Source organism: Protomyctophum bolini (assembly GCF_963924005.1).
Source record: "Protomyctophum bolini genome assembly, chromosome: 17".
Lineage (NCBI taxonomy): Eukaryota > Metazoa > Chordata > Actinopteri > Myctophiformes > Myctophidae > Protomyctophum > Protomyctophum bolini.
In genome coordinates, this window is record NC_137878.1 from 18,384,502 (window position 1) to 18,410,242 (window position 25,741).

General features: G+C 42.6%; 3 protein-coding genes across 3 annotated transcripts; all 3 read left to right on the plus strand.

The window, feature by feature from the left end:
- Window positions 1–313: 313 nt before the first annotated feature.
- Window positions 314–8,297, plus strand: LOC308331642 (IgGFc-binding protein-like; the record flags this gene model as incomplete). Its single annotated transcript, XM_080787132.1, has 9 exons — window positions 314–356; window positions 1,116–1,399; window positions 1,702–2,281; window positions 2,366–2,964; window positions 3,844–4,408; window positions 4,839–4,990; window positions 6,097–6,444; window positions 6,779–7,116; window positions 8,234–8,297. 9 exons carry the CDS (start codon window positions 314–316, stop codon window positions 8,295–8,297), a joined length of 2,973 nt encoding a protein of 990 aa, XP_080643258.1.
- Window positions 8,298–10,740: 2,443 nt separating this feature from the next.
- On the plus strand, window positions 10,741–13,161 carry LOC308331873 (transitional endoplasmic reticulum ATPase-like; the record flags this gene model as incomplete). The annotated part of the gene is made up of 1 exon (XM_080787398.1): window positions 10,741–13,161. The coding sequence occupies one exon, from the start codon at window positions 10,741–10,743 to the stop codon at window positions 13,159–13,161; it is 2,421 nt and encodes an 806-aa protein (XP_080643524.1).
- Window positions 13,162–15,628: 2,467 nt separating this feature from the next.
- Window positions 15,629–16,471, plus strand: LOC308331643 (26S proteasome non-ATPase regulatory subunit 8-like; the record flags this gene model as incomplete). The annotated part of the gene is made up of 1 exon (XM_080787133.1): window positions 15,629–16,471. One exon carries the CDS (start codon window positions 15,629–15,631, stop codon window positions 16,469–16,471), a length of 843 nt encoding a protein of 280 aa, XP_080643259.1.
- Between the last annotated feature and the right edge of the window lie 9,270 nt (window positions 16,472–25,741).

Consider the following 25,741-nt stretch of genomic DNA (forward strand, 5'->3'; position numbering starts at 1 on the left):
GCACCGTGCTGGCGTTTTTCCCAGCTTCTGTGAAACGTCAGTCATTGCCAGCAATAATCTGATTGGTTCTTTGTAAACAACCCAGTATAATTTAAGTGTTGGTCTCCAGAATTCATGCACTCCTGTTATCCAGCTCAGGTAAGGATAACTTAGATGTTCAGATACATCAATGATTAAAACGATTAAGTTTACTCTGATTTCTTCACCGTTTCATTTCCCTGCCAAACAGTCAAATATAAAGAAATACCCCTGAAATATGCCCTGTTTACATTTTCATATTTTTTGTCCTATTAGGAGCTATCCATTGTCAGCCATGCGGATGCTACTGATCATAGTTGCGGTTCTGCTCCTGAGTGGTAAGTGTAAGACATTATCGTAATATTTTGTCTTATAACACTATTTATGAATAGTGACAATGAAGTTGTTGAACATGTACTGTAGAAACATGGATTTATAGCTACCTCAGCATGATATTACAAGTCCAAAATATTGTTGATCATCTTCATCTGTTGCTTCTGTGCTCTAAAGCAACAACCTTTATGGACAATATTTAAAATTATAGTTACGCATTTAGCATATACTGTATGCTCTTATCCAGAGCAACTTACAAACTTCAAGAGGAATAAACAGCTTGAACTCAGGTCATCAAACGAAGCTAAAAAAAGAAAAAAACAAGTATAGCTATTCCGATCACTTCGCCTGCTTGGCGAAACAGGTCACACTTTTAGGACACAAACTAATTGGATTACGGTAGTCATATAAATAAAATAATTAATTATAAGAAATAACAAATCTAGTCGTAGATTGTGTAGATATTTTTTGGAAAGTGAAATACTATTCATGGTATACTACCCTTTATACAAAAATAAAAATTAAAAATCTATTAAAATAGGTCATCATCAATAGTAGTCTAAATAGGTGGGAAAATATTATGTACCAGGGCTTGGTATTTGGCTCACAGAGCACAGGAGCAACAGACAAGTTAAAGAGGATTGACAATATTTTGACTTAGGCTATATGCCCAGTTTCTACCAAAGTTCAACATTACTTTAAGGTAATATACAATTGTCATTTGTCACTACTTAAACTTAACCTAGACAAATGCATATTTTTAGGGTCCAGCGCAGCTGGTCCAGCTGTGCCTTCCACAGGCACCTGCTGGGCCATGGGCGACCCCCACTACCGCACCTTTGATGGTCACTATTACAACTTCATGGGCAACTGTACCTATACCATGGCCATGAACTGCCATGTGGATGGGAACCACCCATCCTTTACGGTGGAAGCTCAGAACATGAACCAGCGTGTCAACTCAAACATCACTGAAGTGGGAATGGTCACAGTCAAGGTGTACGGAATCACCATCAACATAGTACACATGGAGTTTGGTCTTGTCCGGGTAAGTCAGTCAATGCCATTGGTCTAGTAACTAGACCAATGGCATAGCAAACAAAGAATAAGAGATGCATAATACAAAGACAGCACTTTGACAAAAAGATGCAAACCTATTCTTCTCCCTAAACTGACTGTGTATGATAAAAAATAATGTAAAAGAATTACAGCCAGAGTGAAAGTGACATGAATGTTACAAATCACAAATCACACTGTGGCTTCCTATATTTGCAATACATTCTAATGTAAAATTGACAGCAATGGTTGTTAGTTACATACAGTATAATTATCTAATATGTAACATTTCAGGTGAATGACCAGTTATGGAATCTCCCCATCAACCTGAAAAATGGAAAGGTGAAAATCTCTCAGAGTGGCTTCTCTGTTGTCCTCAAAACAGATTTTGGTCTAACTGTGCAGTATGACTGGCAGCATTATCTGGTCATCACCGTACCAGGCAGCTTTGCGGGCAAGGTGTGTGGCATGTGCGGAAACTTCAACAACAAACACAGTGCCGATATGACCACCCCTAATGGCTCTGTTGCCAGAAATGTGGTGGCGCTGGGTAGGAGCTGGAGGGTTCCCGGCATGCCAGGCGATGCCTACTGCAAAGACGAATGCAGTGGACAGTGTGAAAACTGCAAGGCCACAGAAGTTGAACAGATCGAACACAAGATCATCTGCTCCTCCATTGCAAAAATTATAGATCAGTACTTCCCAGACTGTCACCCTCTCATCGACTCCGAGGTGTTCCAGAGCAGCTGTATGATTGACCTGTGCAGTAGAGCGACGATGAAGTCGTACTTCTGTGACACTCTGTATGTCTACTCTGACGCTTGCCAGAGGACTGGCGTCAAGGGTCAAAACTGGAGGAAGGCTGCCAACTGCCGTGAGTACAAAATACAGCTATATGCCAGCTATATGGCCACAGTTTATCAAAATTATTTACTCTATGTACTATTTATCCTTGCAGCTCCACCAAAGTGCCCAGAGAACAGCAACTATGAGTTCTGTGGAAGTGCCTGCCCCGCCAGCTGTGAAGACCCATACGCACCCTCCAAATGCAAACAAAGCTGTGTGGAAACCTGCACCTGCAACGATGGCTATGTGTTTAGTGGCACCAAGTGTGTCCGCAAGGCACAGTGTGGCTGCATGTACAAAGGCCGCTATGTGGAGGCAGGTGCCACCTTCTGGGCTGATGAGAGCTGCACCAAACGCTACAAATGCTCTGCTGGTGGAAGTTTGTCCGTACAGGCAGAGGCCTGTCCCCTCGGGCAGCAGTGTCAGGTGGTGAAGGGTATCAGAGGCTGCCACCCGGTGAAGTGGGCCACATGCATGGTATCCGGTGACCCTCATTTTGTGACCTTTGATGGGCAGCACTACAACTTCCAGGGCACCTGTGCGTATGAGCTAGCTGGGGTGTCAGCCAATCAAACCAGCCCAGAGTGGTTCAGTGTTGTGCTGCAGACTGATGGCCGTGATAAGAAGGCAGGGTCAGCCATCAAGTTGTTGGAGGTCAAAGTGCTTGGGTACACTGTCGTCATCAGCAAGGAGCACCCTGGGTTTGTGACGGTAATAACTGTTCTTCAGTAATGTCTGTCTGTCTGTCGGTCGCCAGGTTCGCCAGGGTTATAGTGGTTGTTGGTTGGCTATAGTGTTGTGAATCATGTGTAACAGTCTAGAGAGGTCCTCTGTTACTTTGCAGATGTCTATTGTAACCTTTATTCATTAAGTGATTAATTGCATAGCATATGAGAACGTTGGTATTTGCACAGCGTAATGCACATTGTAGTTTGCACAGTACAGAAAGGCAGTCAACATTCTTTTGGTGATTACATTTAACTGAACATTTTGAGTTGTTTCCTGTCCGAGACAGAATGTTTGTCGATAATATGTGAGGTACAATATGTGTAGGAGACGGAGTGCAAATATAGAGACCAAGTGAAACGGGTGCAATAGTAATGCTAAGTGATGATTGAAAACATGCACCAAGTTGGGCTGTTCTGTTTGCCAGTGTAATTGGGCTGGACCAAGTCATAATGGCAGAGGGGGAGTGTACTGTGTGTTTAGAGTTATTGGATATTGTTGTAGTAGAATCATTGGTGGTAGTTTAGAGTTTTAATATATTTTATGAGAGTTAATGTTGCATGAATTTATGTATATTTATGTATTTATAGTTAATCTACCGCTTACATGGTTGAGTCCAAAGTCGAAAGAGCAACAAACATTGAGTTGGTGGTATGAAAGAAGGCACCATGTCACTTATGTTGGTTCTCCTGTTCTTCTGTCTTTTTTAAAATATAAAACGCTTTTTGGTTGCACTTTACAAGCCCCCATGTACTGTTTCTAGCGGCAAATTGGCTCATTCTCACAGTACAGGAATGTTTTTCAGGACATCTATCACGAATCAATCAAATGTGTCAATTGTCTTCTATTTCACTTCTCCTTTAGGTCAACAATGAGCTTTCCAATCTTCCTTTAACTATAGGCAGAGATAAACTCCAGGTGTATAAGAGTGGCTGGTTTGCTGTCATTCAGACTGACCTTGGAGCCAAAGTCTCTTTTGACTGGAAAAGTGTCGCCTTTGTCACTGTCCCTGGCACATACAAGGGTGCAATGCAAGGCATGTGTGGCAACTACAATCTCAACCCCAAAGACGACATGCAGATGAGAGATGGGAAACAAGCGCCCACTCCCAAGGCGCTTGGTGAGAGCTGGAAGGTTACTGCGCTCCGTGGCTGTGTTGATGGCTGCCAAGGCCCTTGTCCCGGCTGCAATGATGCTCAGAAAGAGCTGTTTGCCACCAAGTATTGTGGACTCATCAGCAACACTGAAGGCCCTTTCCGTGACTGCCATGCCATAATTGACCCTGCAGGTTTCCTCCAAGACTGTGTGTACGACGTCTGTCTTTACCAGGGAGGTGGGAGCATGCAGTGCAAGACGCTGACCGCCTACACAGCAGCCTGTCAGCTGAAAGGTGCTAAAGTACATGCCTGGAGGTCGGCTCACTTCTGTGGTAAGGGCATGTCCAGTCTCTAAACCTACTTTGTTAAAGCTATATTTATCACCATATAATGCAGTACAACGTGATTATAGTTGGACGCAATGGACGGGGTATTCAGACGAATACATACATAATACATTAGAGTTTATTATTATTATTTACATTAGAGTTGGTCACTTTATTTGGCATTTTGTCCAGTTTCACTGTGTGCAAGTGTAACATTGAACTTGAATTTGTTTGTGAATCGCTAAATCACGTGACAAAATGTGTCTTGGTTGTCTTCATTGACTGTACTTTGCAATTGAAGTGATTGTCATTTGTGATATACTTCTAGACGCACAGTGTCCATCAAATGGCCATTATGAGCTCTGTACTAGTGGCTGTTCAGGATCATGCCAGAACAACTCCATCCCATCTGTCTGCAAAGCTCATTGTATGGAAGGGTGTGTCTGCAATGAAGGCTTTGTCCTCAGTGGAGATGAATGTGTCCCTTCTGGCCAGTGTGGTTGTGTTCATGAGGGCAAATACTATAAGCATGGGCAGGTATTTTATCCCGGTGAGAACTGCCAGCAAGAATGCACCTGTGATGGAAAGGTAAGAATTCAGTATGTATGCATTCATGTATCTATGCAGCTATCTGTCTGTCTTTTTCTTTTTTTCAACAAAGCTACGTGCGTGTACACACACACGCACACACACACACACACACACACACACACACACACACACACACACACACACACACGAAAATGCAGTACAGCTATCAACAAAGTCAGTCAAAGGAGAAATAAAAATCAGACCTGTGTGAACTGAGTGAACTCCCCTCTCCCCCCCTCCTCCCTCTCTCTCTCTCTCTCTCTCTCTCTCTCTCTCTCATTATCAGGCAACAGTGCAACACTATCTCTCTCTCTGTTTCTGGCACAACAGCGCCCCTACTGGTACTCATTAAAGTCACATTAACACGGACATTGCTGTTCCTTGGAGTGGTTGCACCACTCAAAAAGAGTATGAGACAGTGTTGCCTCTTGTTAATCCCACATTGGCTGACACAAAACAGACACATACAGTAGTAAAGGCTAAATTAAATGTAAAAGATGCCAGCTGGAGGAGGGGAATTAAGGACAGCGAAACCACCCATGCTGCCAGTAAAATAGACAAATAAAAAAATAAAAAGGCAGTACATTGTTGGACACAATCTTTGGCCCAAGCCCATGATTCCACTATTCATCTGTTACTCCCGTTCTCCAAACAATTAAGACAAATTAAAGTGATAGGATTTAACACCCTGACGTCGCACAATTAATGTCTTGTCCGTCCCAAGAAACTTGAAGCTATACCGTATGTGTACAGTACATTCCCTCAGAAAGGTATTGCACAGTATATTAGCCCAAAATTAACATGATGTACTGTCAGGTAGTAGGTACACATTAACCGTGTTTGTGTGTGCCACTGCCAACTTCTATTATTTAGGCACTATTGTTTGACTACCATTCAAGTTCTTGTACAGTGGGTTTATAATGTTGATGTACATACTATTGTACAGTATGTATGGAATTACATTTTTTGCTTTGGTCTGTTTTTATTTATTTTTTGTCAGATGCCCCATTATCAGCTGAGATTTCCTTGTTGCATAAATCTGTTTGCTTATTCTTTAGTGCATCTTCATGTTTGAAAAACAAATCCAAACACATTAATTTTAGGTGCAGTGTAAGAAGGCTTCTTGTGGACCCGATGAGAGGTGCGAAGTGAAGAAAGGTGTCCGATCATGTCAGCCTTTTGGACATGGAACCTGCACCATCTCTGGTGATCCTCATTACAACACCTTTGACAATGGCACTTATGACTTCCAAGGCACCTGCACCTACACTGCAGCTAAAGCTTGCCACCTGGAGGAAGGCACACGTCTCAACAACTTCTCTGTGGTGGTGGAGAACGAGAAGTGGTACGCCATCTCTGCAAATCCCAAAGTCTCAGTGGCAAAACTTCTGGCTGTTGAAGTTTATGGATACACGTTGATCCTACGCAGGAACCAATTAGGAATAATCATGGTATATCACACTTTGCCACAGTCTTGTTGAAAATCTTTAATTTCTCAATTTCTGATAAAGCACCAATGCTCTTACAGCATCAAACTCATGAACAGACATATGTTTATCTTGGAGAAACCCTCTAGAACTGCAGACTGTAGTGCAGGTTTGGTGGTTAGGTACCTTGCACAAAGGCACTGTAATAGTAGCATTTAAACCGTTAAGCTGATCTTATGTCTGAATGACTTGAAAATGTAAACTGACAATCTTAAGTATTCCGAAAGCGAAAAGCATTACATTGTATTCTGATGGTATAATCAAATTGCATTACTTTCATTGTATTCATTCTTTCCAGGTAAATGGTGTCGCATATCCCATCCCATTGAACCTCAACAAAGGTGCCATCCAAGTTTACCAGGAAGGCACGTACTACGTCATCGCGACTGACTTCGGCCTAAGAGTGACATATGACATGGTCTACCGCGTCACTGTCACTGTACCTGGCAACTACAGGGGCAAGACCTGCGGTCTGTGTGGCAACTTCAACGGAAACAAAGCAGATGAGTTCCAGCTGCCTGATGGGAAAGTAATGCCAAATAATCCCAAAGACATTCTGAGCTTTGGTGCAGCCTGGAAAGTGTCCGTGCCTGGAGTGGTCTGTGAAGATGGCTGCAGCGGAGACGTCTGCCCCAAGTGTGACAGCAATCATAAGGCTGTCTTTGAACAAGACTGTAAAATGATCACAGATGCTTATGGTCCCTTTGCTGCCTGCCACAGTGTAATAGATGCCATGCCTTACTACAGAGATTGCGTTTTTGATGTCTGCCAGGCTAAGGGAGCGCGCAATTTTCTCTGTTCAAGCATCTCAGCCTACATGACAGACTGTCAGACATTAGGGGTGAAAGTGAACAAGTGGAGGAACGAACATTTATGTCGTAAGATATACATATATACATTTTAATTACATAAAAATCACACCCGTGTGAAGTGAGGGGCAATTTTATCATCGTACATCATCATATAACATCTCATTCCGGCCAATCAGAATTTGCGTCCTCATGCCTTCGTCTTCAATATGTGTGTTAGGCAATGTTTGTGTTTACACGAACACTCAAAATTGTGCATTCATTGTCAATGGGATTTAATGTTTGTGGAGGACAAAGTTTGTGCACATGCTGTACACCAAAAGCTGGATAGGAGGGGCTATATCGCCCTTCAAAAACTATGATTGTCCTCATTGTAATATTATGATACAAGACTGTCAGCGAAATACCTGAAATTTAAATGTGATACTTTTTGCAGCTTTATCCTGTTCAGTCAACAGCCATTATCAGGTGTGTGCAGAGACCTGTGACAAACCGTGCCCTGGTCTCATAGACACCATCACCTGTGCAGACACATGTGCTGAGGGCTGTGCCTGCAATGATGGATACTACTTCAATGGGACAGGCTGTGTTAGCCTCAACAGTTGTAGCTGTTACTTCCAGGGGCATACCTATAGGGTGAGTAAAGCTGAAGAATAAATCTGACTTTCTTTCTCTTTCTCTTCTACTCTTAAAATACCTGAATTTAGCCATTGACGGTCACATTATTATTGCGTCATCAATATCGTGAAAATAATCTGGATTATTTTTTGACTGCTCAGATACCGATATGGTGTTTTTATGGCCGATTCCGATACGCTACCGATTATATTGTGCATCTGTAATATAGATTGTGAATATAGCATTGGATATTGATTATGAATTGAATAATGATGAATGGTCTCAGTGATGAAGTATTATAATCATTAGTTTTGTCTCCTGTGTAGATTGGAGAGACTGTGGTCTCAGACAGCTGCCACAGAATCCACACCTGCCATACTTCAGGAGTGATTCTGTCCCAGAGCATGTCATGTAACGGTGATGAACCATGTCAAATCAAGAATGGCATAATGGCATGCCACCCCAAACAGTGTTCTGTTGGAGAAAATGGTACACTCACTGATTTCAGTGGTGACTCTGGCAACATTGAAGATTCAGGGACCTACGAGCTGGTTAAAGTTTGCGACCAAGCCGTAACACCAAAGTTGTTCAGGGTGGCGGTGAAACTGCAGAAGTCTGGCACCCCCATGGTCAACAAAATTATGGCACTGTATGTGTTCTTTGATGACGTGATGATAACCATTAGCAATACACATGAAGTTCGGGTGAGTAGCTTAATTTGCCTGGTAGTTAGTTTCCCTACTCTTATGCACTTAAACAAAAGGGTGATGCCTGAAATGATGGGCCCCCGTCAACATATAACACAAGACTCTATTATTTATTGAAGAATTTAGGTTACATCTGTACATTTCAAGGCCCCCTGTCGGCCCAGGGTCTTTTTTTAACTGCAAAATAGTCTGTTTTGAAATTGTCAATGTGCCTGTTATTATTCAAGTATTTGTTATACATTAATTTGCAGGTAAATGGAAAACAACTGAATCAGAACTTTTTCTCTACAATCAACACATTGTTACTGATCTCAGACAACGCAGTAACAATCAATAGCAAACCAGGACTTCAGCTGTCCTTCAGTCCTGCCAATCAACTCACAATATCTGTCGGAGAAAAAGCAGCTGAATTTGTATGTGGAGCTTGTGGGAAACCTACTGTAGTACCAATGGTTGGACAACAACAACTAAAATTCTATCTTGGAGGCCTGAACCCCCGATTTGCAAATAAGGACATGGAAAAATGGAAGGCTCATGATTTGTGACTTCCCTGAATGGTGAATCATGTCATTATGTCTCCAGTGTGGCATATGTTTATTGTAGCAACACATTCCTGTGCATGTCTCTTCTGTTTACTGTTTGTTACTTACTTTGTCTATGAGTTTAGTCAGTCAGCAAGCAATTTGTTTGTTTTTAATGAATAACAATAGCTTTTTGACTGTGGCGATAACATTTCAGTTATAGAAATTAATACTGAAGACATGTCTCTCCTCTTTTCCCAGTTTGATTCCAACATTGATATCAACTGGAATATACTGCATCAACAAAGACTCCTCCAGAACCACAAGACTTCTCCTTTGATTATATATATAATCATATACTGTATATTCATCAACAATTCAACTGTATGACTCCCTTTACCTACCGGATGATTTTTCTTTCTCAATATGATTAAAAATTTGCAATAATATTATATCTACCAAGAGTTACATTATGTGTGCTATTTGTGAGATTAGAATATTCTAATATTCTTTGACTCATTGGGTAACCTCTTTTAATAATATATCAGAATCAACTTTAATTTCACATCACAGGTTTACATGTGTAAAGACGTGGGTTGAATTAGTTTTTGTGGATGAACATAGCAACAGGTATGTACATGATATGAGGCATTAAGGTGCAAAGAGAGTATCAGCGCATTGTCAGGTTCAACCACATCCACAAAGGGCAGTAACTTCTATACAGTCCACCCAGGGCTACGCTTTGATTATTCCTTCCCAGCATTGACCCCCCTATCAAAGCTATCTGTCCATGCAAAGTTGCAGTGACTGTTCAGAACCAATAAGTCCTCTCTAGGTTTGTTCAGCTTTACCTGGACTCTGTGGCCAACCATGGTATCTAAACATCCCATTACTGTGCATTATACTGCATTTGTCCTACAATTACTGGTGTAAAAGATTACACCACCATAGCGTTCATGATTATTTTCTATGACCACGGTCGTGTGCATGTGTGCATGCGTGCCACTTATGAGTGAATGTGATATGCTTAATGTAGAAAGTATACACCATGTGTTGTGAAAGCTCTCACGGTGCCTCAAGATTGTTTTAAACAATATATGGGCAAATAGGAATGATATCAGGGATCTCCATATATTGGTATAAAAGGGACACAGACAGAAGGATACATGGTTCCTCTGACAACAATATGACTCAGACATAGCCTATGGTCGGATCGCCAGTGTTCATGATGTAAGTGTGAGGGCCGAACCTATAGTTTATATAACTTTCTGATGAGGGCATCTAAGGGAGAAACGTGAAATGTGTACATTATAGGAACGTTAGACGTCATCCGAGCATACAGTGCCAGATTAGGACACTGTGCGAATCGGCATTGTTGATATGCAAAGGCAGTTCATGTTGTGTGACATCAGACCACAGTTCCGGACAGCCTATATATATGGTAAGAAGTGCCTTTAAATGTTAACTTTCTCCAAGAGTCATCTGTTGTCTATTTCTGGCAGGAGAGACGAATAAATACAGACATAGTCACACTCAACTTTGAGAAACAAGACTAGTAAAGCTTAGCAGAATTTTAAACATAAATATTAATCTAGGTGGACAACCATGGCTTCGGGAGCGGAATATAACAATGATGATCTTTCCACTGCCATTCTGAGAAAGAAGCAAAGGCCCAACAGACTTATTGTTGATGAATCCATCAATGAGGACAATAGTGTGATCTCCCTCTCTCAGACAAAGATGGATGAGCTTACGCTGTTCCGTGGAGACACAGTGCTGATGAAGGGGAAAAAAAGAAGAGAGACTGTGTGCATTGTTCTCTCTGATGTCGCCTGTTCTGATGAAAAAGTCCTTATGAACAGGGTTGTCCGCAACAATTTGAGGGTCCGTCTGGGTGACGTTGTGAGCATTCAGCCATGTCCCGATGTGAAATACGGATCAAGAATCCATGTTCTCCCAATAGATGACACAGTAGAGGGTATTACTGGAAACCTTTTTGAGGTCTACCTCAAGCCGTACTTCCTAGAGGCTTTCAGGCCCATCCGCAAAGGTGACATTTTCCAGGTCAGGGGAGGCATGCGTGCTGTTGAGTTCAAGGTGGTGGAGACTGATCCATCCCCCTACTGCATCGTTGCTCCTGACACAACTATCCACTGTGAGGGGGAGCCCATCAGGAGAGAGGATGAGGAGGAGTCTCTGAATGAGGTTGGCTATGATAACCTTGGAGGGGTGAGGAAGCAGTTGGCTCAGATCAAAGAGATGGTGGAGCTGCCTCTTAGACACCCTGCACTGTTCAAGGCAATCGGCGTCAAGCCACCGCGTGGTATCCTGCTGTATGGACCCCCTGGAACAGGAAAGACCTTGATTGCTAGAGCTGTGGCGAATGAAACTGGAGCCTTCTTCTTCCTTATTAATGGTCCTGAGATCATGAGCAAGATGGCTGGAGAAAGCGAGAGTAATTTGAGAAAGGCCTTTGAGGAATCAGAGAAGAATGCCCCAGCAATCATCTTCATAGATGAGATTGATTCCATCGCTCCAAAGAGAGAAAAGACTCATGGTGAGGTGGAAAGGCGTATTGTGTCTCAACTCCTCACCCTGATGGACGGTCTGAAGCAGAGAACTCATGTTATTGTCATGGCTGCCACCAACAGACCCAACAGCATTGACACAGCTCTTAGGCGATTTGGGCGTTTTGATAAGGAGGTGGACATTGGCATCCCTGATGCAACAGGCAGACTGGAAATCCTCCAAATTCACACCAAGAACATGAAGCTGGCTGATGATGTTGACCTTGAACACATTGCCAATGGGACCCATGGACATGTGGGTGCAGATATCGCTGCTCTCTGCTCTGAGGCGGCTCTGCAGGCCATCCGAAAGAAGATGGACCTGATTGACCTGGAGGATGAGACCATTGATGCTGAAGTCTTGAACTCACTGGCTGTCACCATGGATGACTTCAAGTGGGCCCTGAGTCAGAGCAACCCATCAGCACTGAGGGAGACAGTGGTCGAGGTTCCCAACGTCAGCTGGGAGGACATTGGAGGTCTTGCCGATGTCAAGAGGGAGCTGCAGGAACTGGTGCAGTATCCAGTGGAACACCCAGACAAGTTCCTGAAGTTTGGCATGACCCCGTCAAAGGGTGTGCTATTCTATGGGCCCCCTGGTTGTGGTAAGACACTCCTGGCCAAGGCCATTGCTAATGAATGCCAGGCTAACTTCATCTCCATCAAAGGACCTGAGCTGCTAACTATGTGGTTTGGGGAGTCAGAGGCCAACGTCAGAGAGATCTTTGACAAGGCTCGCCAGGCAGCCCCTTGTGTCCTATTCTTTGATGAGCTGGACTCAATAGCCAAGTCCCGTGGTTCCAACATAGGAGATGGTGGTGGATCCGGTGACCGTGTTATCAACCAGATCCTGACCGAGATGGACGGCATGTCAAGTAAGAAAAACGTCTTCATCATTGGAGCCACAAACAGACCTGACATCATCGACTCCGCAATCCTACGACCTGGCCGTCTGGACCAGCTCATCTACATCCCCCTGCCCGACGAAAAGAGCAGGATTAATATCCTCAAGGCCAACCTTCGCAAAAGCCCCATCAGCAAGGATGTGGATCTTGACTTCCTGGCCAAGATGACCAATGGCTTCTCTGGCGCTGATCTCACAGAGATCGGCCAGCGGGCATGTAAGCTGGCCATCAGAGAGAGCATTGAGAAAGAGATCCGCAAAGAGCGCGAGAGGCAGACCAACCCGTTAGTTATGGAAGAAGAGGGGGAAGACCCTGTGCCTGAGATCAGGAAGGACCACTTTGAGGAGGCCATGCAATTCGCTCGTCGCTCCGTCAGTGACAACGACATTCGCAAATATGAAATGTTCTCACAGACGCTGCAGCAGAGCCGTGGCTTCGGCTCTTTCAAGTTTCCCTCCAATACCACAGGGGGCAGCAATCCAAGCCAGGGGTCAGGAGGCACTGGTAATGCTCAGGTTTTTAATGAAGATAATGATGATGACCTTTATGGATAAGCATATACTGCCCCTCAATGGTAAGAAGACTAGATTAGATCTATAGGACTTAAAATTACGAATTCAAAACTGAAACCCTAAAAAAGAACCATAATATGCATATCACTATTATGTGGAAAAGCATTCAGGACACAGGACGCAATTTGGCACTGATCTATCCAGATGCCAAAAGGTCTGCCTCGGACAGCCTTATAGTTGACATTTTGCAATAAATACAAAAAGCTGCATTAAGAAATACAGGATTTAAAACAGAAACATCCCTTTAAAAAAAGACAAAAAAACGATATATATGAAACAGCATGGTATAGACAACTTAACTTATCCATTCATTATCTTATGTTGAGTGGCCTCATATCAGTTTCACAACCCTACACAAGCAATGCTAGACTTTTTATTTATTTAATATTTTATTTTATTGCTTTATTCCAATAGGACAGTGAACAATGGGACGCAAGAAAGTTGGGAGACAGGGGAGCAATATGCAAGTAAACTGCAGCGGGTCGGGTCAGTTGCAGAAAGGACTATATGCTGCATGGTGCCCTTTTTCTTTTTGAGTGGTTGCGCAGCTAGAAAAGCACTCCAATGTCCAGCAAGTGTGTCCCTGGCCGGGTCTGAGCACGGAACTAGCATATTTTCACCACCAAGTGTCACTGTTGTTGAACAGCCTAACACACCACCAAGTGTCCCTGTTGTGCACACACACACACACACACACACACACACTGGCTGAGCATGCGCCAGTGCCACCTCTCCAGAGTCCAGACCCATTTTATTTACAACAATTACACAAACTAAATGATCAAATACAAACAATATGAGGTCTATTAACATGACTCCCATGTGTGTCTTTGACTCATGACCATGGCTATGAGTTATCTGTGACATTAGGTCATGTTTTGTCATGGTTTAAATCCAATCGAACCGTCACAAATCTATGAATCCAGAAATCTCTGAAATGGCATTGCTGTTTAAACCATCTGCGGCATCACTTTATGCCCATATGTCATTGTTGTTAAATACTATGGTACAAGTACTCTGATGTGATGGTACGGAATGATATCATACGCTAAAATGGATAAATACATAGCATAGCATATTGTTGCTGTCGGGAAGAAACCACCTAACTCCATTTTTGAGGTTTTTGATTTTTTTTCTCGCTTTTTGTACGTAGGAGCGCTGGCTTTTGTCCCCTCAAAAATCACACCTGTGTGAAGTGAAGAACGCTCTTATCATCATACATTATCATCCATCATCACAATTTGCGTCTTCGTCTCGTGCATCGTTTGTGCTTACGCAATTTGTTATGTAATGTTTGTGTTTACACAAATACTCAAAGCTGGCCATTCATTGTCAATGGCATTCAATGTTTGTGACAATGTTTGAGTTTACACAAACCCTCAAACATATTGTACATATTGTACAGTATTAAAAAGCGCTTCGGACAAAACCTCTCAACTCCATTGGACCCTCAAACTGTCTCAAGCAGTCTCCCCATCTCATGCAAGTAATTGACAATATATAAAGTCACAACAGCAACTTTGATGAGGCAATATTGCATTGTTTAAAAAAATATATATGGGTTTCTTCATTTTCTGAAAAAATATATACTTATATATACATTTTGGTATATCTCTGGTTTCTTCCCGACAGAGATATGCTGCCAGTAATCTTAGTCACCCATCAACAAGCTCACAACCACGAATCCATGACATGTTTTGAGCTTTTACTGTAGATCTGGGTTTCTTTTAGGGGCGCTAGCGCCTCTTATGCCCAGCTTTGTGTGTCTGGACAATAGTAGACTATGTTGTAAATATCTGTTGAGAACTCTAGTTTTCGCCGGCTGCGGGGCACGGCTGCACTAATAACTTTGGGGCGGGCCTGTCTAGAGTTTGAATGGACAGGTATCAGTCAAAAGGGAGAGGAAGGACGGGTGGGGAGGATCAACATATGGAATGTCAGAACAGGTCAGCTCCATATATGCAGATCTAGGTGATGATCCAGTCTTCTCCATGTATGGCTATCCACTAGTATGCAGGGTTTGATGAGGTCAGTGTCGTGATCTTCATATATGGAGACAATACCAATCCATTGAGCAATGTAGAGCTACTGTCTCGTTGCTTTATTTTAGGTAAGCTGGATTTTTTAGTTTGTTTTGATGCATTTGACCATGATTGCTGGGCAGTAGTCAAGACAAGGGATTGTATAACTTGTATAACCGCATCCAAAGATACAATGCTACTGTCAGAATGGTGGTTATCACATCAACATTATTAGGCATGCATGGCAATGGTTTGTGTTGGGGTGATGTCAGACCAGAGCATTTGTCAGCCTATATAATATGCCTTTTATAATGTATACATGCCCGTTACAGAGAGGCAAGGTACATTTTTAAGACGGTAAGAGAGTGACAGTGAGAGAATTTAATAGAATACAATAGAGAGCTGAGAAGACAGAAGAGAGAATCTACATGTTGTTGAGGAAGGCCGAGGAGAGAACAGAACAGATAGAAGACAGAATCACAGAGACTACGGGGCTGTATGAATCACTGAAAATAAAATGGAACCAGAAAAACCCCAACCTGAGCAAATGTGGAGAGCTTTTGAGTAAACTTAAGATTTTCCTATTGGAATTAAATTTTATGCCTACTACTGGCGCCATGCTTACTGAGCAGCAGTTTCTCCTAACCAGTGATGTCCTCGAGATTGGAGCATTGTGGAGCATCCTCAAAAAGGACATTATTTCCTTTGAGAGATACATGGCCCAATTAAAATGTTACTACTTTGATTACAAAGATGAGCTGCCCGAATCAGCTTATATGATGCTCGGCCTGAATCTTCTCTTCCTCCTCTCACAGAACCGTGTGTCCGAGTTCCATACAGAACTGGAAAGGCTGAGCGCACAAGACATCAAGACCAATGACTACATCAGACATCCAGTTTCTTTAGAACAGTACCTGATGGAGGGAAGCTACAACAAGGTTTTTCTCGCCAGAAGTGATATCCCAGCTAAGACAGTACGGTATAGTAAGTTCTTCATAGATATTCTGCTGGACACGACTCGTGATGAGATTGCTGGTTGCATAGAGAAGGCATATGAGCAGATCGAGTTCGATATAGCCAAGAGTGTGCTGTTCTTCACCTCCCCGAAGAGGATGACGGAGTATGCCAAGAACAGAGGTTGGACTCAGAGCCCAGATGGTTATTACTCTTTCGCCACTCAGCAGCAGAGACCAGAGGATGTGACCGTCGCCTTTACAGAGATGGCACAGCAGGTAATCGAATATGCACAACAGCTGGAAATGATTGTGTAATCAGCATCCAGGAACTCCACATGCGCAGACATCACTTAAAGATGGAGTGCAGTGATGTTTCTGTTTTGTCTGTGGAGTTAACATTACTCTAATAGACCCCCAGGTGTGGTTAGAATATTCAAATATGCCTCCCCTGTGTATTTTGGGGTTCTTCCTGAAAGCTGAAAGTCTTTGGGTATCCTGAATGTGAAAAGAATTACAAACCTAACAGATGTTGAGGAGGACCGTAGGCGAGAGAGAGTTGTCTAACAAGACAAAATGCATTTCATTTCATTCATTTATAATTTAAACGTTTAGATAATTTGTTGATCATTTACCGGTATGCTTTTCTTTTATCATGGATGTGAGGGACAGGAAAGGTGGGAGAGAGGGGGTCCCAGATGATAGCAAAAAGGCTCAGGTCAGATTCAAACCCAGGTCAGTTGTGGTATAGCCATATTTATGGTTAGCAGGTTTTTCCTTTTTTCCTTGAATCTTTCCTTTTTCAGAGCAAGGTTCAGCCCATAATCCCCATTGACTTCCATGATAAACTTCAATCACAATCACTTTTACTGACACATCATTGGTTTTAGTGGTTTGGTTTACAAATGTAAAGAAGTGGTTGACATTTCATCAGCTTTTATTCGACAGCGATAGTGGAGAGAGAGAGAGACAGGAAATGCATGAGGGAGTAATAGACATTCAGCAAATTGTTGAATTGTCATGGATTAGGCCCTAATCCATGACAATTCAACAATTTGCTGAATACCCTAACACACACATACCCTAATCATTAGGGTATGTGTGTGACATCATCATCAAACCCGGAAGTTATGCAGGAACTGAGTGGCAAAAATTACTCTCTGGCCATGACAGCTGCCAATATAGCCAAACAGAAAAGTTGTATTTGATTGCATTAAACGACGTTAAATGACATTAAACTCACTTTGTCACTCACTTTGCCACTCGATTTGCCATTCACGTTATGCATGTGCATGTGACAGAGTACAGCATCTTGCAATGGGTCTGGTCCACAAGAATCGATACACATGTACCTGTCGAAATACTTCCCTAATGTCAACAACACCAGAGGGAGTTCAACAAACCATGTGCAACCCAGATTCGGCACGAACAAGGGACAAAATTATTTTTGCTCCTATGCCACCAAAATGTGAAACGCCCTACCAACAGTCATCAAGACATGCGAATCCCTTGACTCCTTCAAAACCGCTCTCAAAGGGCACCTACGGATGTCTGCAATTCGAAACTAGCCCCCATAAAATCTGAATCCCCCATCCACCCCTTTTTTCCCACACTGTATATGTTTTCTTTTCCCTTTGTACCTCCTTTATGACGATTTCCTGTTCTTTGGCTATATAGAAGTGTATATTTGTATGTCTCTAAATGTTATGATGAATTGAACAAGGTGGACCCTCTTGTAAACAAATGTAGTGCTTTATTGGGTCGTCCACTCACTGTTAACAGTTTTTGTTTTTTTATCCCACGAACAGTTTTTGTATTGAGTTAACAACTGTAACAAATACTTCAATCAATCAATCAATACAACAGGTGTAGTAAGTAGACATGTGTTTCAAAATAATACTAAAATAGGCAAAGAAACATGAATAACATCTTATAATATATATTATAACTAATCCTTTTAGTAATTGTGTCCTCAAAATTGATTGAAATCATTGAAATGATTGGCTGGAAGGTAATCATTGAAATGATTGGCTGGAAGGTGTGTCATTCTATTGAGCCACAGGGGACACTACGTGGCTGATGGAGGGGAGAGAGACAGCAGAGAGATGGAGGAGCCCAGAGGGAGGAGGGGGAGAGAGGTGGAGTGTGATGTGAGGTATGATGATAAGAGTGCCCCTCACTTCACACAAGTCTGATTTTTGTTTTGACAAAGATATCCACACTTGTCAGGTTTTATTCTTTTTATTTTATTAGGGGGAGTTCATTGTGGGCACTGGTAAAAGGAAGTGAGGTACCAGGAACAGCTATAAAAGTTCTAGGAAGTGATGCTATGAGGGTTCCATTTCTGGTGTCAATGAGTGTTTGGTGCATGGGCGGATTTTGGGGGGGTGCAGGGGGTGCACTGCACCCCCTGGCAATTTTTTTTTTTTTTTCAAACTTAACTTATGGCTTCTGACTGTAGTTTGTAATCATCTCTCTTATCATGATATGATGACTCGCTGTACGGCTGTAGTGCATGTGTGTATGTGTGTGAGCTGCTGTACTACCTAAATAACTCATTTTTAGGGGTTAGGGCATTGTAAAAACGCTAAAATAATAAAATAAAGGTTAAAAAAATCGCTCGCCAAGCAGTCGCACCCCCTGGCGTCTATGGTTTGGTGTCATAAACTAAAGCCTACAAATCCAAAATCAGAACTTTGAATAGTTGGTTGTAGCCGATAAGCTGTAAAACCTTTGCCGAGATATGATGATGGTGGATATTATGACCTGAAACAGATCATGGGAATAAAGGAATCTCCTGGAGCCTCCTGACTGAGGAATTTAATTTTTATCCAGTGCTTTTTCTTTTTTGACTACCGGTAGTTTTTGTTGGATATTACTGGATTATTTGGAATGCATTTATGTACATTGGAATCATTCAAGGAAATTAAAGGAACATTACTTTTATGAACTGAAGTTTGGGACGTTTCAAGAAACTACACATGTATGGTGTCTCTCTTGGGGTCTAAAGATCAGGGTTTGGTATTTTTTTGTTTTATTTTTAAATTGTAATGCATCAGAAGTCAATGCACCGATTGATTATTTGAATTGAATAATCCATTTGTTTGGGGTTATATAAATATGGGGTTAATGATGCAAATTACAGGACAATCATACAGAATATCAAGCAAAAAGACATTTATTTTAAAATTATTGTTCAAAATCCATCAACTATGACACAAATTAAATTCCCTTTCCAATAATATAGTTCATGCAAAGAACTAGGAACTGATTCATGTGTATGACATAGTGATTATACTGCTGATCTTGATCACTTGCTCGATAGATGATTTGACATCTGAAAAAGAGAAACATATTTTAAATACAAATCATCATATTTCTCTGAAATGTGTCCTTTGACACTGCCATGACTCTTTTGCTATTTGAAGACATTTCAGATATCATACACAGACACAGAAAACTTCACCAAAACATTTTATACAACAGTATAAATACATTGACACTCGTATTGTCTTGAATGTGTTACAGTATGTAGGCTAAATCCCATTTATCCGTTATTCCAAAGAGGATAAAACAAGCTAAGGATAATTTGCAAAAGCTGTTTTCTGTCTGGAAGAACCTACTTAGCAGATAGGGAAATCTTGTGCAGCGAAGGCTGCCATACGCTCTTGCATCGTCTCAAGAGTAAATTCCACCAAGTCTCCGGATTGGAGGTTTCCACACGCCCCACAGACCTTCCCCACCATGCTGTCATTCACAGTCACTGTGACCTGCTGAGTGCGACTGTAGGACAGCTGGAAGGTTGAACTCTTCTCAATAACGATGGACTTCCCATTTGCCTTCACAGATAAGTTGTTTCTCAGTCTCGGGAGGGTCACCCTTCTACCATTGACCTGAGTACAGCAATGAAGAAAAATGTCATGTGATGTTATTGTGCAGCTTAATGAGGTCGATTAACTAAATGCTGTATGTGTATATTATGTACACACACACACACACCTATATATTTTTGAGGGGCGCTATATGTGAGGATGCAAATTGTGATTGGCCATAAGATAAGAGCACCCCTCACTTCACACAGGTGTGATTGTTTTTCCTTATTGCATGTGTGTGCGCTCCATTGTTAATACTAATACATGTCAATCTTATACTGTCTACATAATACAGTATATTCTGCACCAATGTCAGGAACATACATTTCTGCATGTGCTCGGCAATGGCAACTAATGTACTGTATTTATGAAACTGTGCTTATGTTCGAAACCCACCCAGGTGTCATGTTTGTCAGTGACTGTGACAATCATGTCATTGAGGAACACATAAATGGCCACAACGGTCTTCTGGCCTATCTCTGTGCATTCCTGCAGACTGACCACCACTCTGAACCACTCCGGCCCTGGTGAGTATTCACAGGACGCAATGAGCTCATAGGCCCGCATGACTGTGATGGAACCAACTTCCCCGTTGAAAGGGGTGAAGAGGCCTCCATTCATCACGCACTGCTTAGGATAGCAGCCTCGTTCATATTTCTCAACTTCGCAGCTCTCTGCGGGCCCGCACTTCATTTCATCGCACTGCACCTGGCCACCAGCAGTGCATGTGCAGATCTGCTGACAGTCATCCCTCACCATAGACTCGGCGAGCTGCAAAGGGAGCAAAAAGCACAACGAAGGCCACAATTATCTTTATTGTCACATCACAGGTTTTCAGGTGTATAGAATGGGTGAAATTATTTCAATTTTGCGCACTCTATCCTTTTGTAGTATTCTGTTAATTAGAGAGAGGATAGATCGAGGTATTTTAAGAGCAGAAGAGAAAGAGAAAGAAAGTCAGATTTATTCTTCAGCTTTACTCACCCTATAGGTATGCCCCTGGAAGTAACAGCTACAACTGTTGAGGCTAACACAGCCTGTCCCATTGAAGTAGTATCCATCATTGCAGGCACAGCCCTCAGCACATGTGTCTGCACAGGTGATGGTGTCTATGAGACCAGGGCACGGTTTGTCACAGGTCTCTGCACACACCTGATAATGGCTGTTGACTGAACAGGATAAAGCTGCAAAAAGTATCACATTTAAATTTCAGGTATTTCGCTGACAGTCTTGTATCATAATATTACAATGAGGACAATCATAGTTTTTGAAGGGCGATATAGCCCCTCCTATCCAGCTTTTGGTGTATGTGCACAAACTTTGTCCTCCACAAACATTAAATCCCATTGACAATGAATGCACAATTTTGAGTGTTCGTGTAAACACAAACATTGCCTAACACACATATTGAAGACGAAGGCATGAGGACGCAGATTCTGATTGGCCGGAATGAGATGTTATATGATGATGTACGATGATAAAATTGCCCCTCACTTCACACGGGTGTGATTTTTATGTAATTAAAATGTATATCTGTATATCTTACGACAGAAATGTTCGTTCCTCCACTTGTTCACTTTCACCCCTAATGTCTGACAGTCTGTCATGTAGGCTGAGATGCTTGAACAGAGAACATTGCGCGCTCCCTTAGCCTGGCAGACATCAAAAACGCAATCTCTGTAGTAAGGCATGGCATCTATTACACCGTGGCAGGCAGCAAAGGGACCATAAGCATCTGTGATCATTTTACAGTCTTGTTCAAAGACAGCCTTTTGATTGCTGTCACACTTGGGGCAGACGTCTCCGCTGCAGCCATCTTCACAAACCACTCCAGGCACCACTCCAGACACTTTCCAGGCTGCACCAAAGCTCAGAATGTCTTTGGTATTATTTGGCATTACTTTCCCATCAGGCAGCTGGAACTCATCTGCTTTGTTTCCGTTGAAGTTGCCACACAGACCGCAGGTCTTGCCCCTGTAGTTGCCAGGTACAGTGACAGTGACGCGGTAGACCATGTCATATGTCACTCTTAGGCCGAAGTCAGTCGCGATGACGTAGTACGTGCCTTCCTGGTAAACTTGGATGGCACCTTTGAAGAGGTTCAATGGGATGCGAGATTCGACACCATTTACCTGGAGAAAATGATAAAGCAATTTGATACCCCTAGAAAATGAATATGATGTAATACGTTTTGAATGGTACTTTTACTGCAACAAACTCATACACATTACATGCATTGTTTTAACTGTTGAGTTGAATTGAGCAGTATCTGAATAGTATAAACATGTAAACTGACAGTTTTTAATTAAAGGACATTGATGCTCTATCAGAAATCAAATGAGAACATAATCATTTTAATTGGTCTGTGGCAAAATGTGATATACCATGATTATTCCAATTTGGTTCTTGCGTAGGATCAAGGTTTGTCCATAAACGTTTGTCCATAAAAGTTTTGCCACTGAGACTTTGGGAGTTGCAGACATGGCGTACCACTTCTCATTCTCCACCACCACAGAGAAGGGGGTGAGACGTGTGCCCTTCAGGTGGCAAGCTTTAGCTGCAGTGTAGGTGCAGGTGCCTTGGAAGTCATAAGTGCCATTGTCAAAGGTGTTGTAATGAGGATCACCAGAGATGGTGCAGGTTCCATTTCCAAAAGGCTGACATGATCGGACACCTTTCTTTACTTCACACCTCTCGTCAGGTCCACAGGTGTACTCTTTGCAATGTACCTGGAAAATAAAGGGGTTGGCTAAATCAATTTTACTTCAAATATCTAACTTATTATAAGAAGTATGGATATTTTAGCCCAGACAAACAGACAGCCCAGACATTATATTATATTTTAGCCCAGACAAACAGACAGCCCAGACATTATACAATCTTTGAAAATGTTAACCAACCGTGCCATTGCAGATGCATTCCTCCTTGCAGAGTCCATTAGGGTAGAATGTCTCTCCCTTCTGGTGGTAACGACCTTTGTAATGACAGCCACACTGATTGAAGGGCACACATTTGTCACCACTGAGGATATAGTTGTTATTGCAGGCCCATCCCTCCAAGCAGGGTTTCTTGCAGGCTCGAGGAGGTGTCACATGGTCACATGTGGCATGGCATGGGCTGACACAATGTTCATAGTGGCTGTGGACTGGGCGAAGGAGCTCAGATTCAGGACAGAAATCTTTTTTTCTCCACTGATCAACTTCAACTCCCCTTTCCTGGCATTTTATGGTATAGGTGGAAAAACTGTTACACCAAGAGCCCTTTTTGCCGTTGTTCAGACAAACATCAAAAACACAGTCTTTGAAGTACTCATCTGGGTGTTCAACGGCATGGCATTTGGCAAAGGGCCCTTTAGGATCTTTGATTTGACCACAGTAGTCATTGGTTTCAAACTTCTCTTTTAGCGTAATGTCACAGCTGGGACAGAGGTTCTTGTCTTTGCAACCCTCAACACAGCCAGGGATCTCTGCAACCCTCCAGCTTTTACCAAGTTCTTCTGCACTGGCTGCCTGCTTCCCGTTCTTCATCTTCAGGTCGTCTTTGGGGTTGAGGTTGTAGTTGCCACACAGGCCACACATTATGCCAGCATAACTACTGGGAACAGTTATTAATACAGTGGACTGCCAGTCGTAGGACACTTGGAGTCCAAAGTCGGTCAGAATCTCTGCAAAGATCCCACTTTGCTTAATTGTAATCTTTTTGCTGTCGACGACGAGGACAACGGGCAGATTGGCAAGTTCTGTATTTACCTGCAAAACAATAATTCAATTCACTCAAGAGACTGAGAGTATGCAACTATTGCACTCTATATATGTTTGTTTAAATGTTTATGTTGCTCTGGAGAGGGTCTGGTGGAGCTGTTGTCCCCGCAACCTGACTATGCATTAAGCGGTTTAAGATGGATGGATGGATGGATGTTTGGGTTTTTTGTATGTCTTTTACTCTGATTTCACACTTGTAAGTCACTCTGGATAAGAATATCTACTAAATTCCTAAATTGTGAATTAAGTGTACATAGTGAACAAATGACTTGTAAAATTGTGATATCTATCATAAGTACAGTCTTACCAGTACTGAACCTTTGTGGTCTCTGCTGATGACAATTGAATATCCATATACTTCAACCTCAACCAACTTGGCGTTGGAGCCGGCTGTCTTGCCACGGCCATCGTTTTGCACGCTGACATTAAAGTGACTGAGTTTGGGGTCACTGGAACAGACACCAGCCATCTGGTACACACAGGTGCCTTGGAAATCGTAATGGCGGCCATCAAAGGTTGTGTAATGGGGGTCACCATACACTGTGCATGTGGCATAGGCCTTGGCGTGGCATTCTCTGATGTCATCGACCACCTTGCACTCACGCCCGGTACCACATTTTGACTGCTCACATTGCATCTGTCTGCTAGCTGGGTTACATGTGCACCTTTTGGTACATCGCTCATCGGCCCAGAAGGAGAGGCCGGCCTCTATATAGCGGCCATGGTAATTACAGCCGCACTGGGCTTTGGGAACACATTTGGTGCCACTGAGCAGGTAACCCTCATCGCAAGTGCAGGTTTCCACACAGCTCTGTTTGCATTTAGAGTGCGCGTCTGGGTCATCACAGGTGGCTGGGCAGGCTTCGCCACAGAACTCATAGTGGCTGTTCTCGGGGCATGAGGGTTCAGCTGATTGAGGAAGACAATGATGTTAATTGAGCTGAATGCAGTCCGCCTTGTTTGGTGGCTTTCACTCCACACTATAGGCAAATGTTAAGCAGCATGACACAAAGATTGAGTTTATATGCAGCTTTTGAATTTGATCCATTAAATAAGAACTACACTTGAAAATGTTAAAATGTTTAATTACTTAAACCCTAGCATCTGTGGTCTTGGGGAAATTGCAGAAATAGCAGATCTACAAGTTCATGCATTGTGATCTTGTAGAGCAGTTATTTAGTTATTTAGTAGAGTGAAAACAGAAAATACACTAGTATAGAGAGCCGAGGGACTCCGGTCAACAGCGTATGGGGTTTAAACTGTTAATGTGTTTAAACAATTTAAAAGCTATATAATAGGCCTACCAGAACGGACAAATGCAAAACTTAAATGTATGCCATGCTTTTGTTTTTGCTTAAATGTAAGTCGCTCTGGATCAAGAGCGTCTGCTAAATGCCTAAATTGTTAATTGTTAAAACTGTGAATATTTACTTAAGCTCTAATAAAGTGCTTTGATTATCAGAAAGGCACTGAGAAGCCAGGACAACAGATGGCTGTACAGAATAGCTGCAATTTATACTAATTACTTACCGCAAAGGGCAAGTTGCCTCCAATTATGAATTTTGACCCCTGCCCTCTGGCAGGCATCACCATACACCTCCAATGTATCACACAGGAACTCATGAAGCCCCTCGCCCATGCACACGTCGTACAGACAATTGTCATGGTACACTTTTGGCTCAATAACAGCGTTGCAGCTGCTTAACGGACCCTCCATGATGTGGCTGAGTAACCCACAGAATGCATGTTCACTCAAGTGCCCGAAGAAGCCCTGGTTTTCACAGCTCTCACACTTGCCAGTGCATTCATCACTGCAGTGGGTATCCACATTGGGGACCCTCCAGCTCTTACCGAAGGCTACAGTGCTGCTGACCACGGAGCCAGAGGGAGTTGTCATATCATCCTTGTCTTTGCCGTTAAAATTTCCACACAGGCCACACACCTTGCCAGCAAAG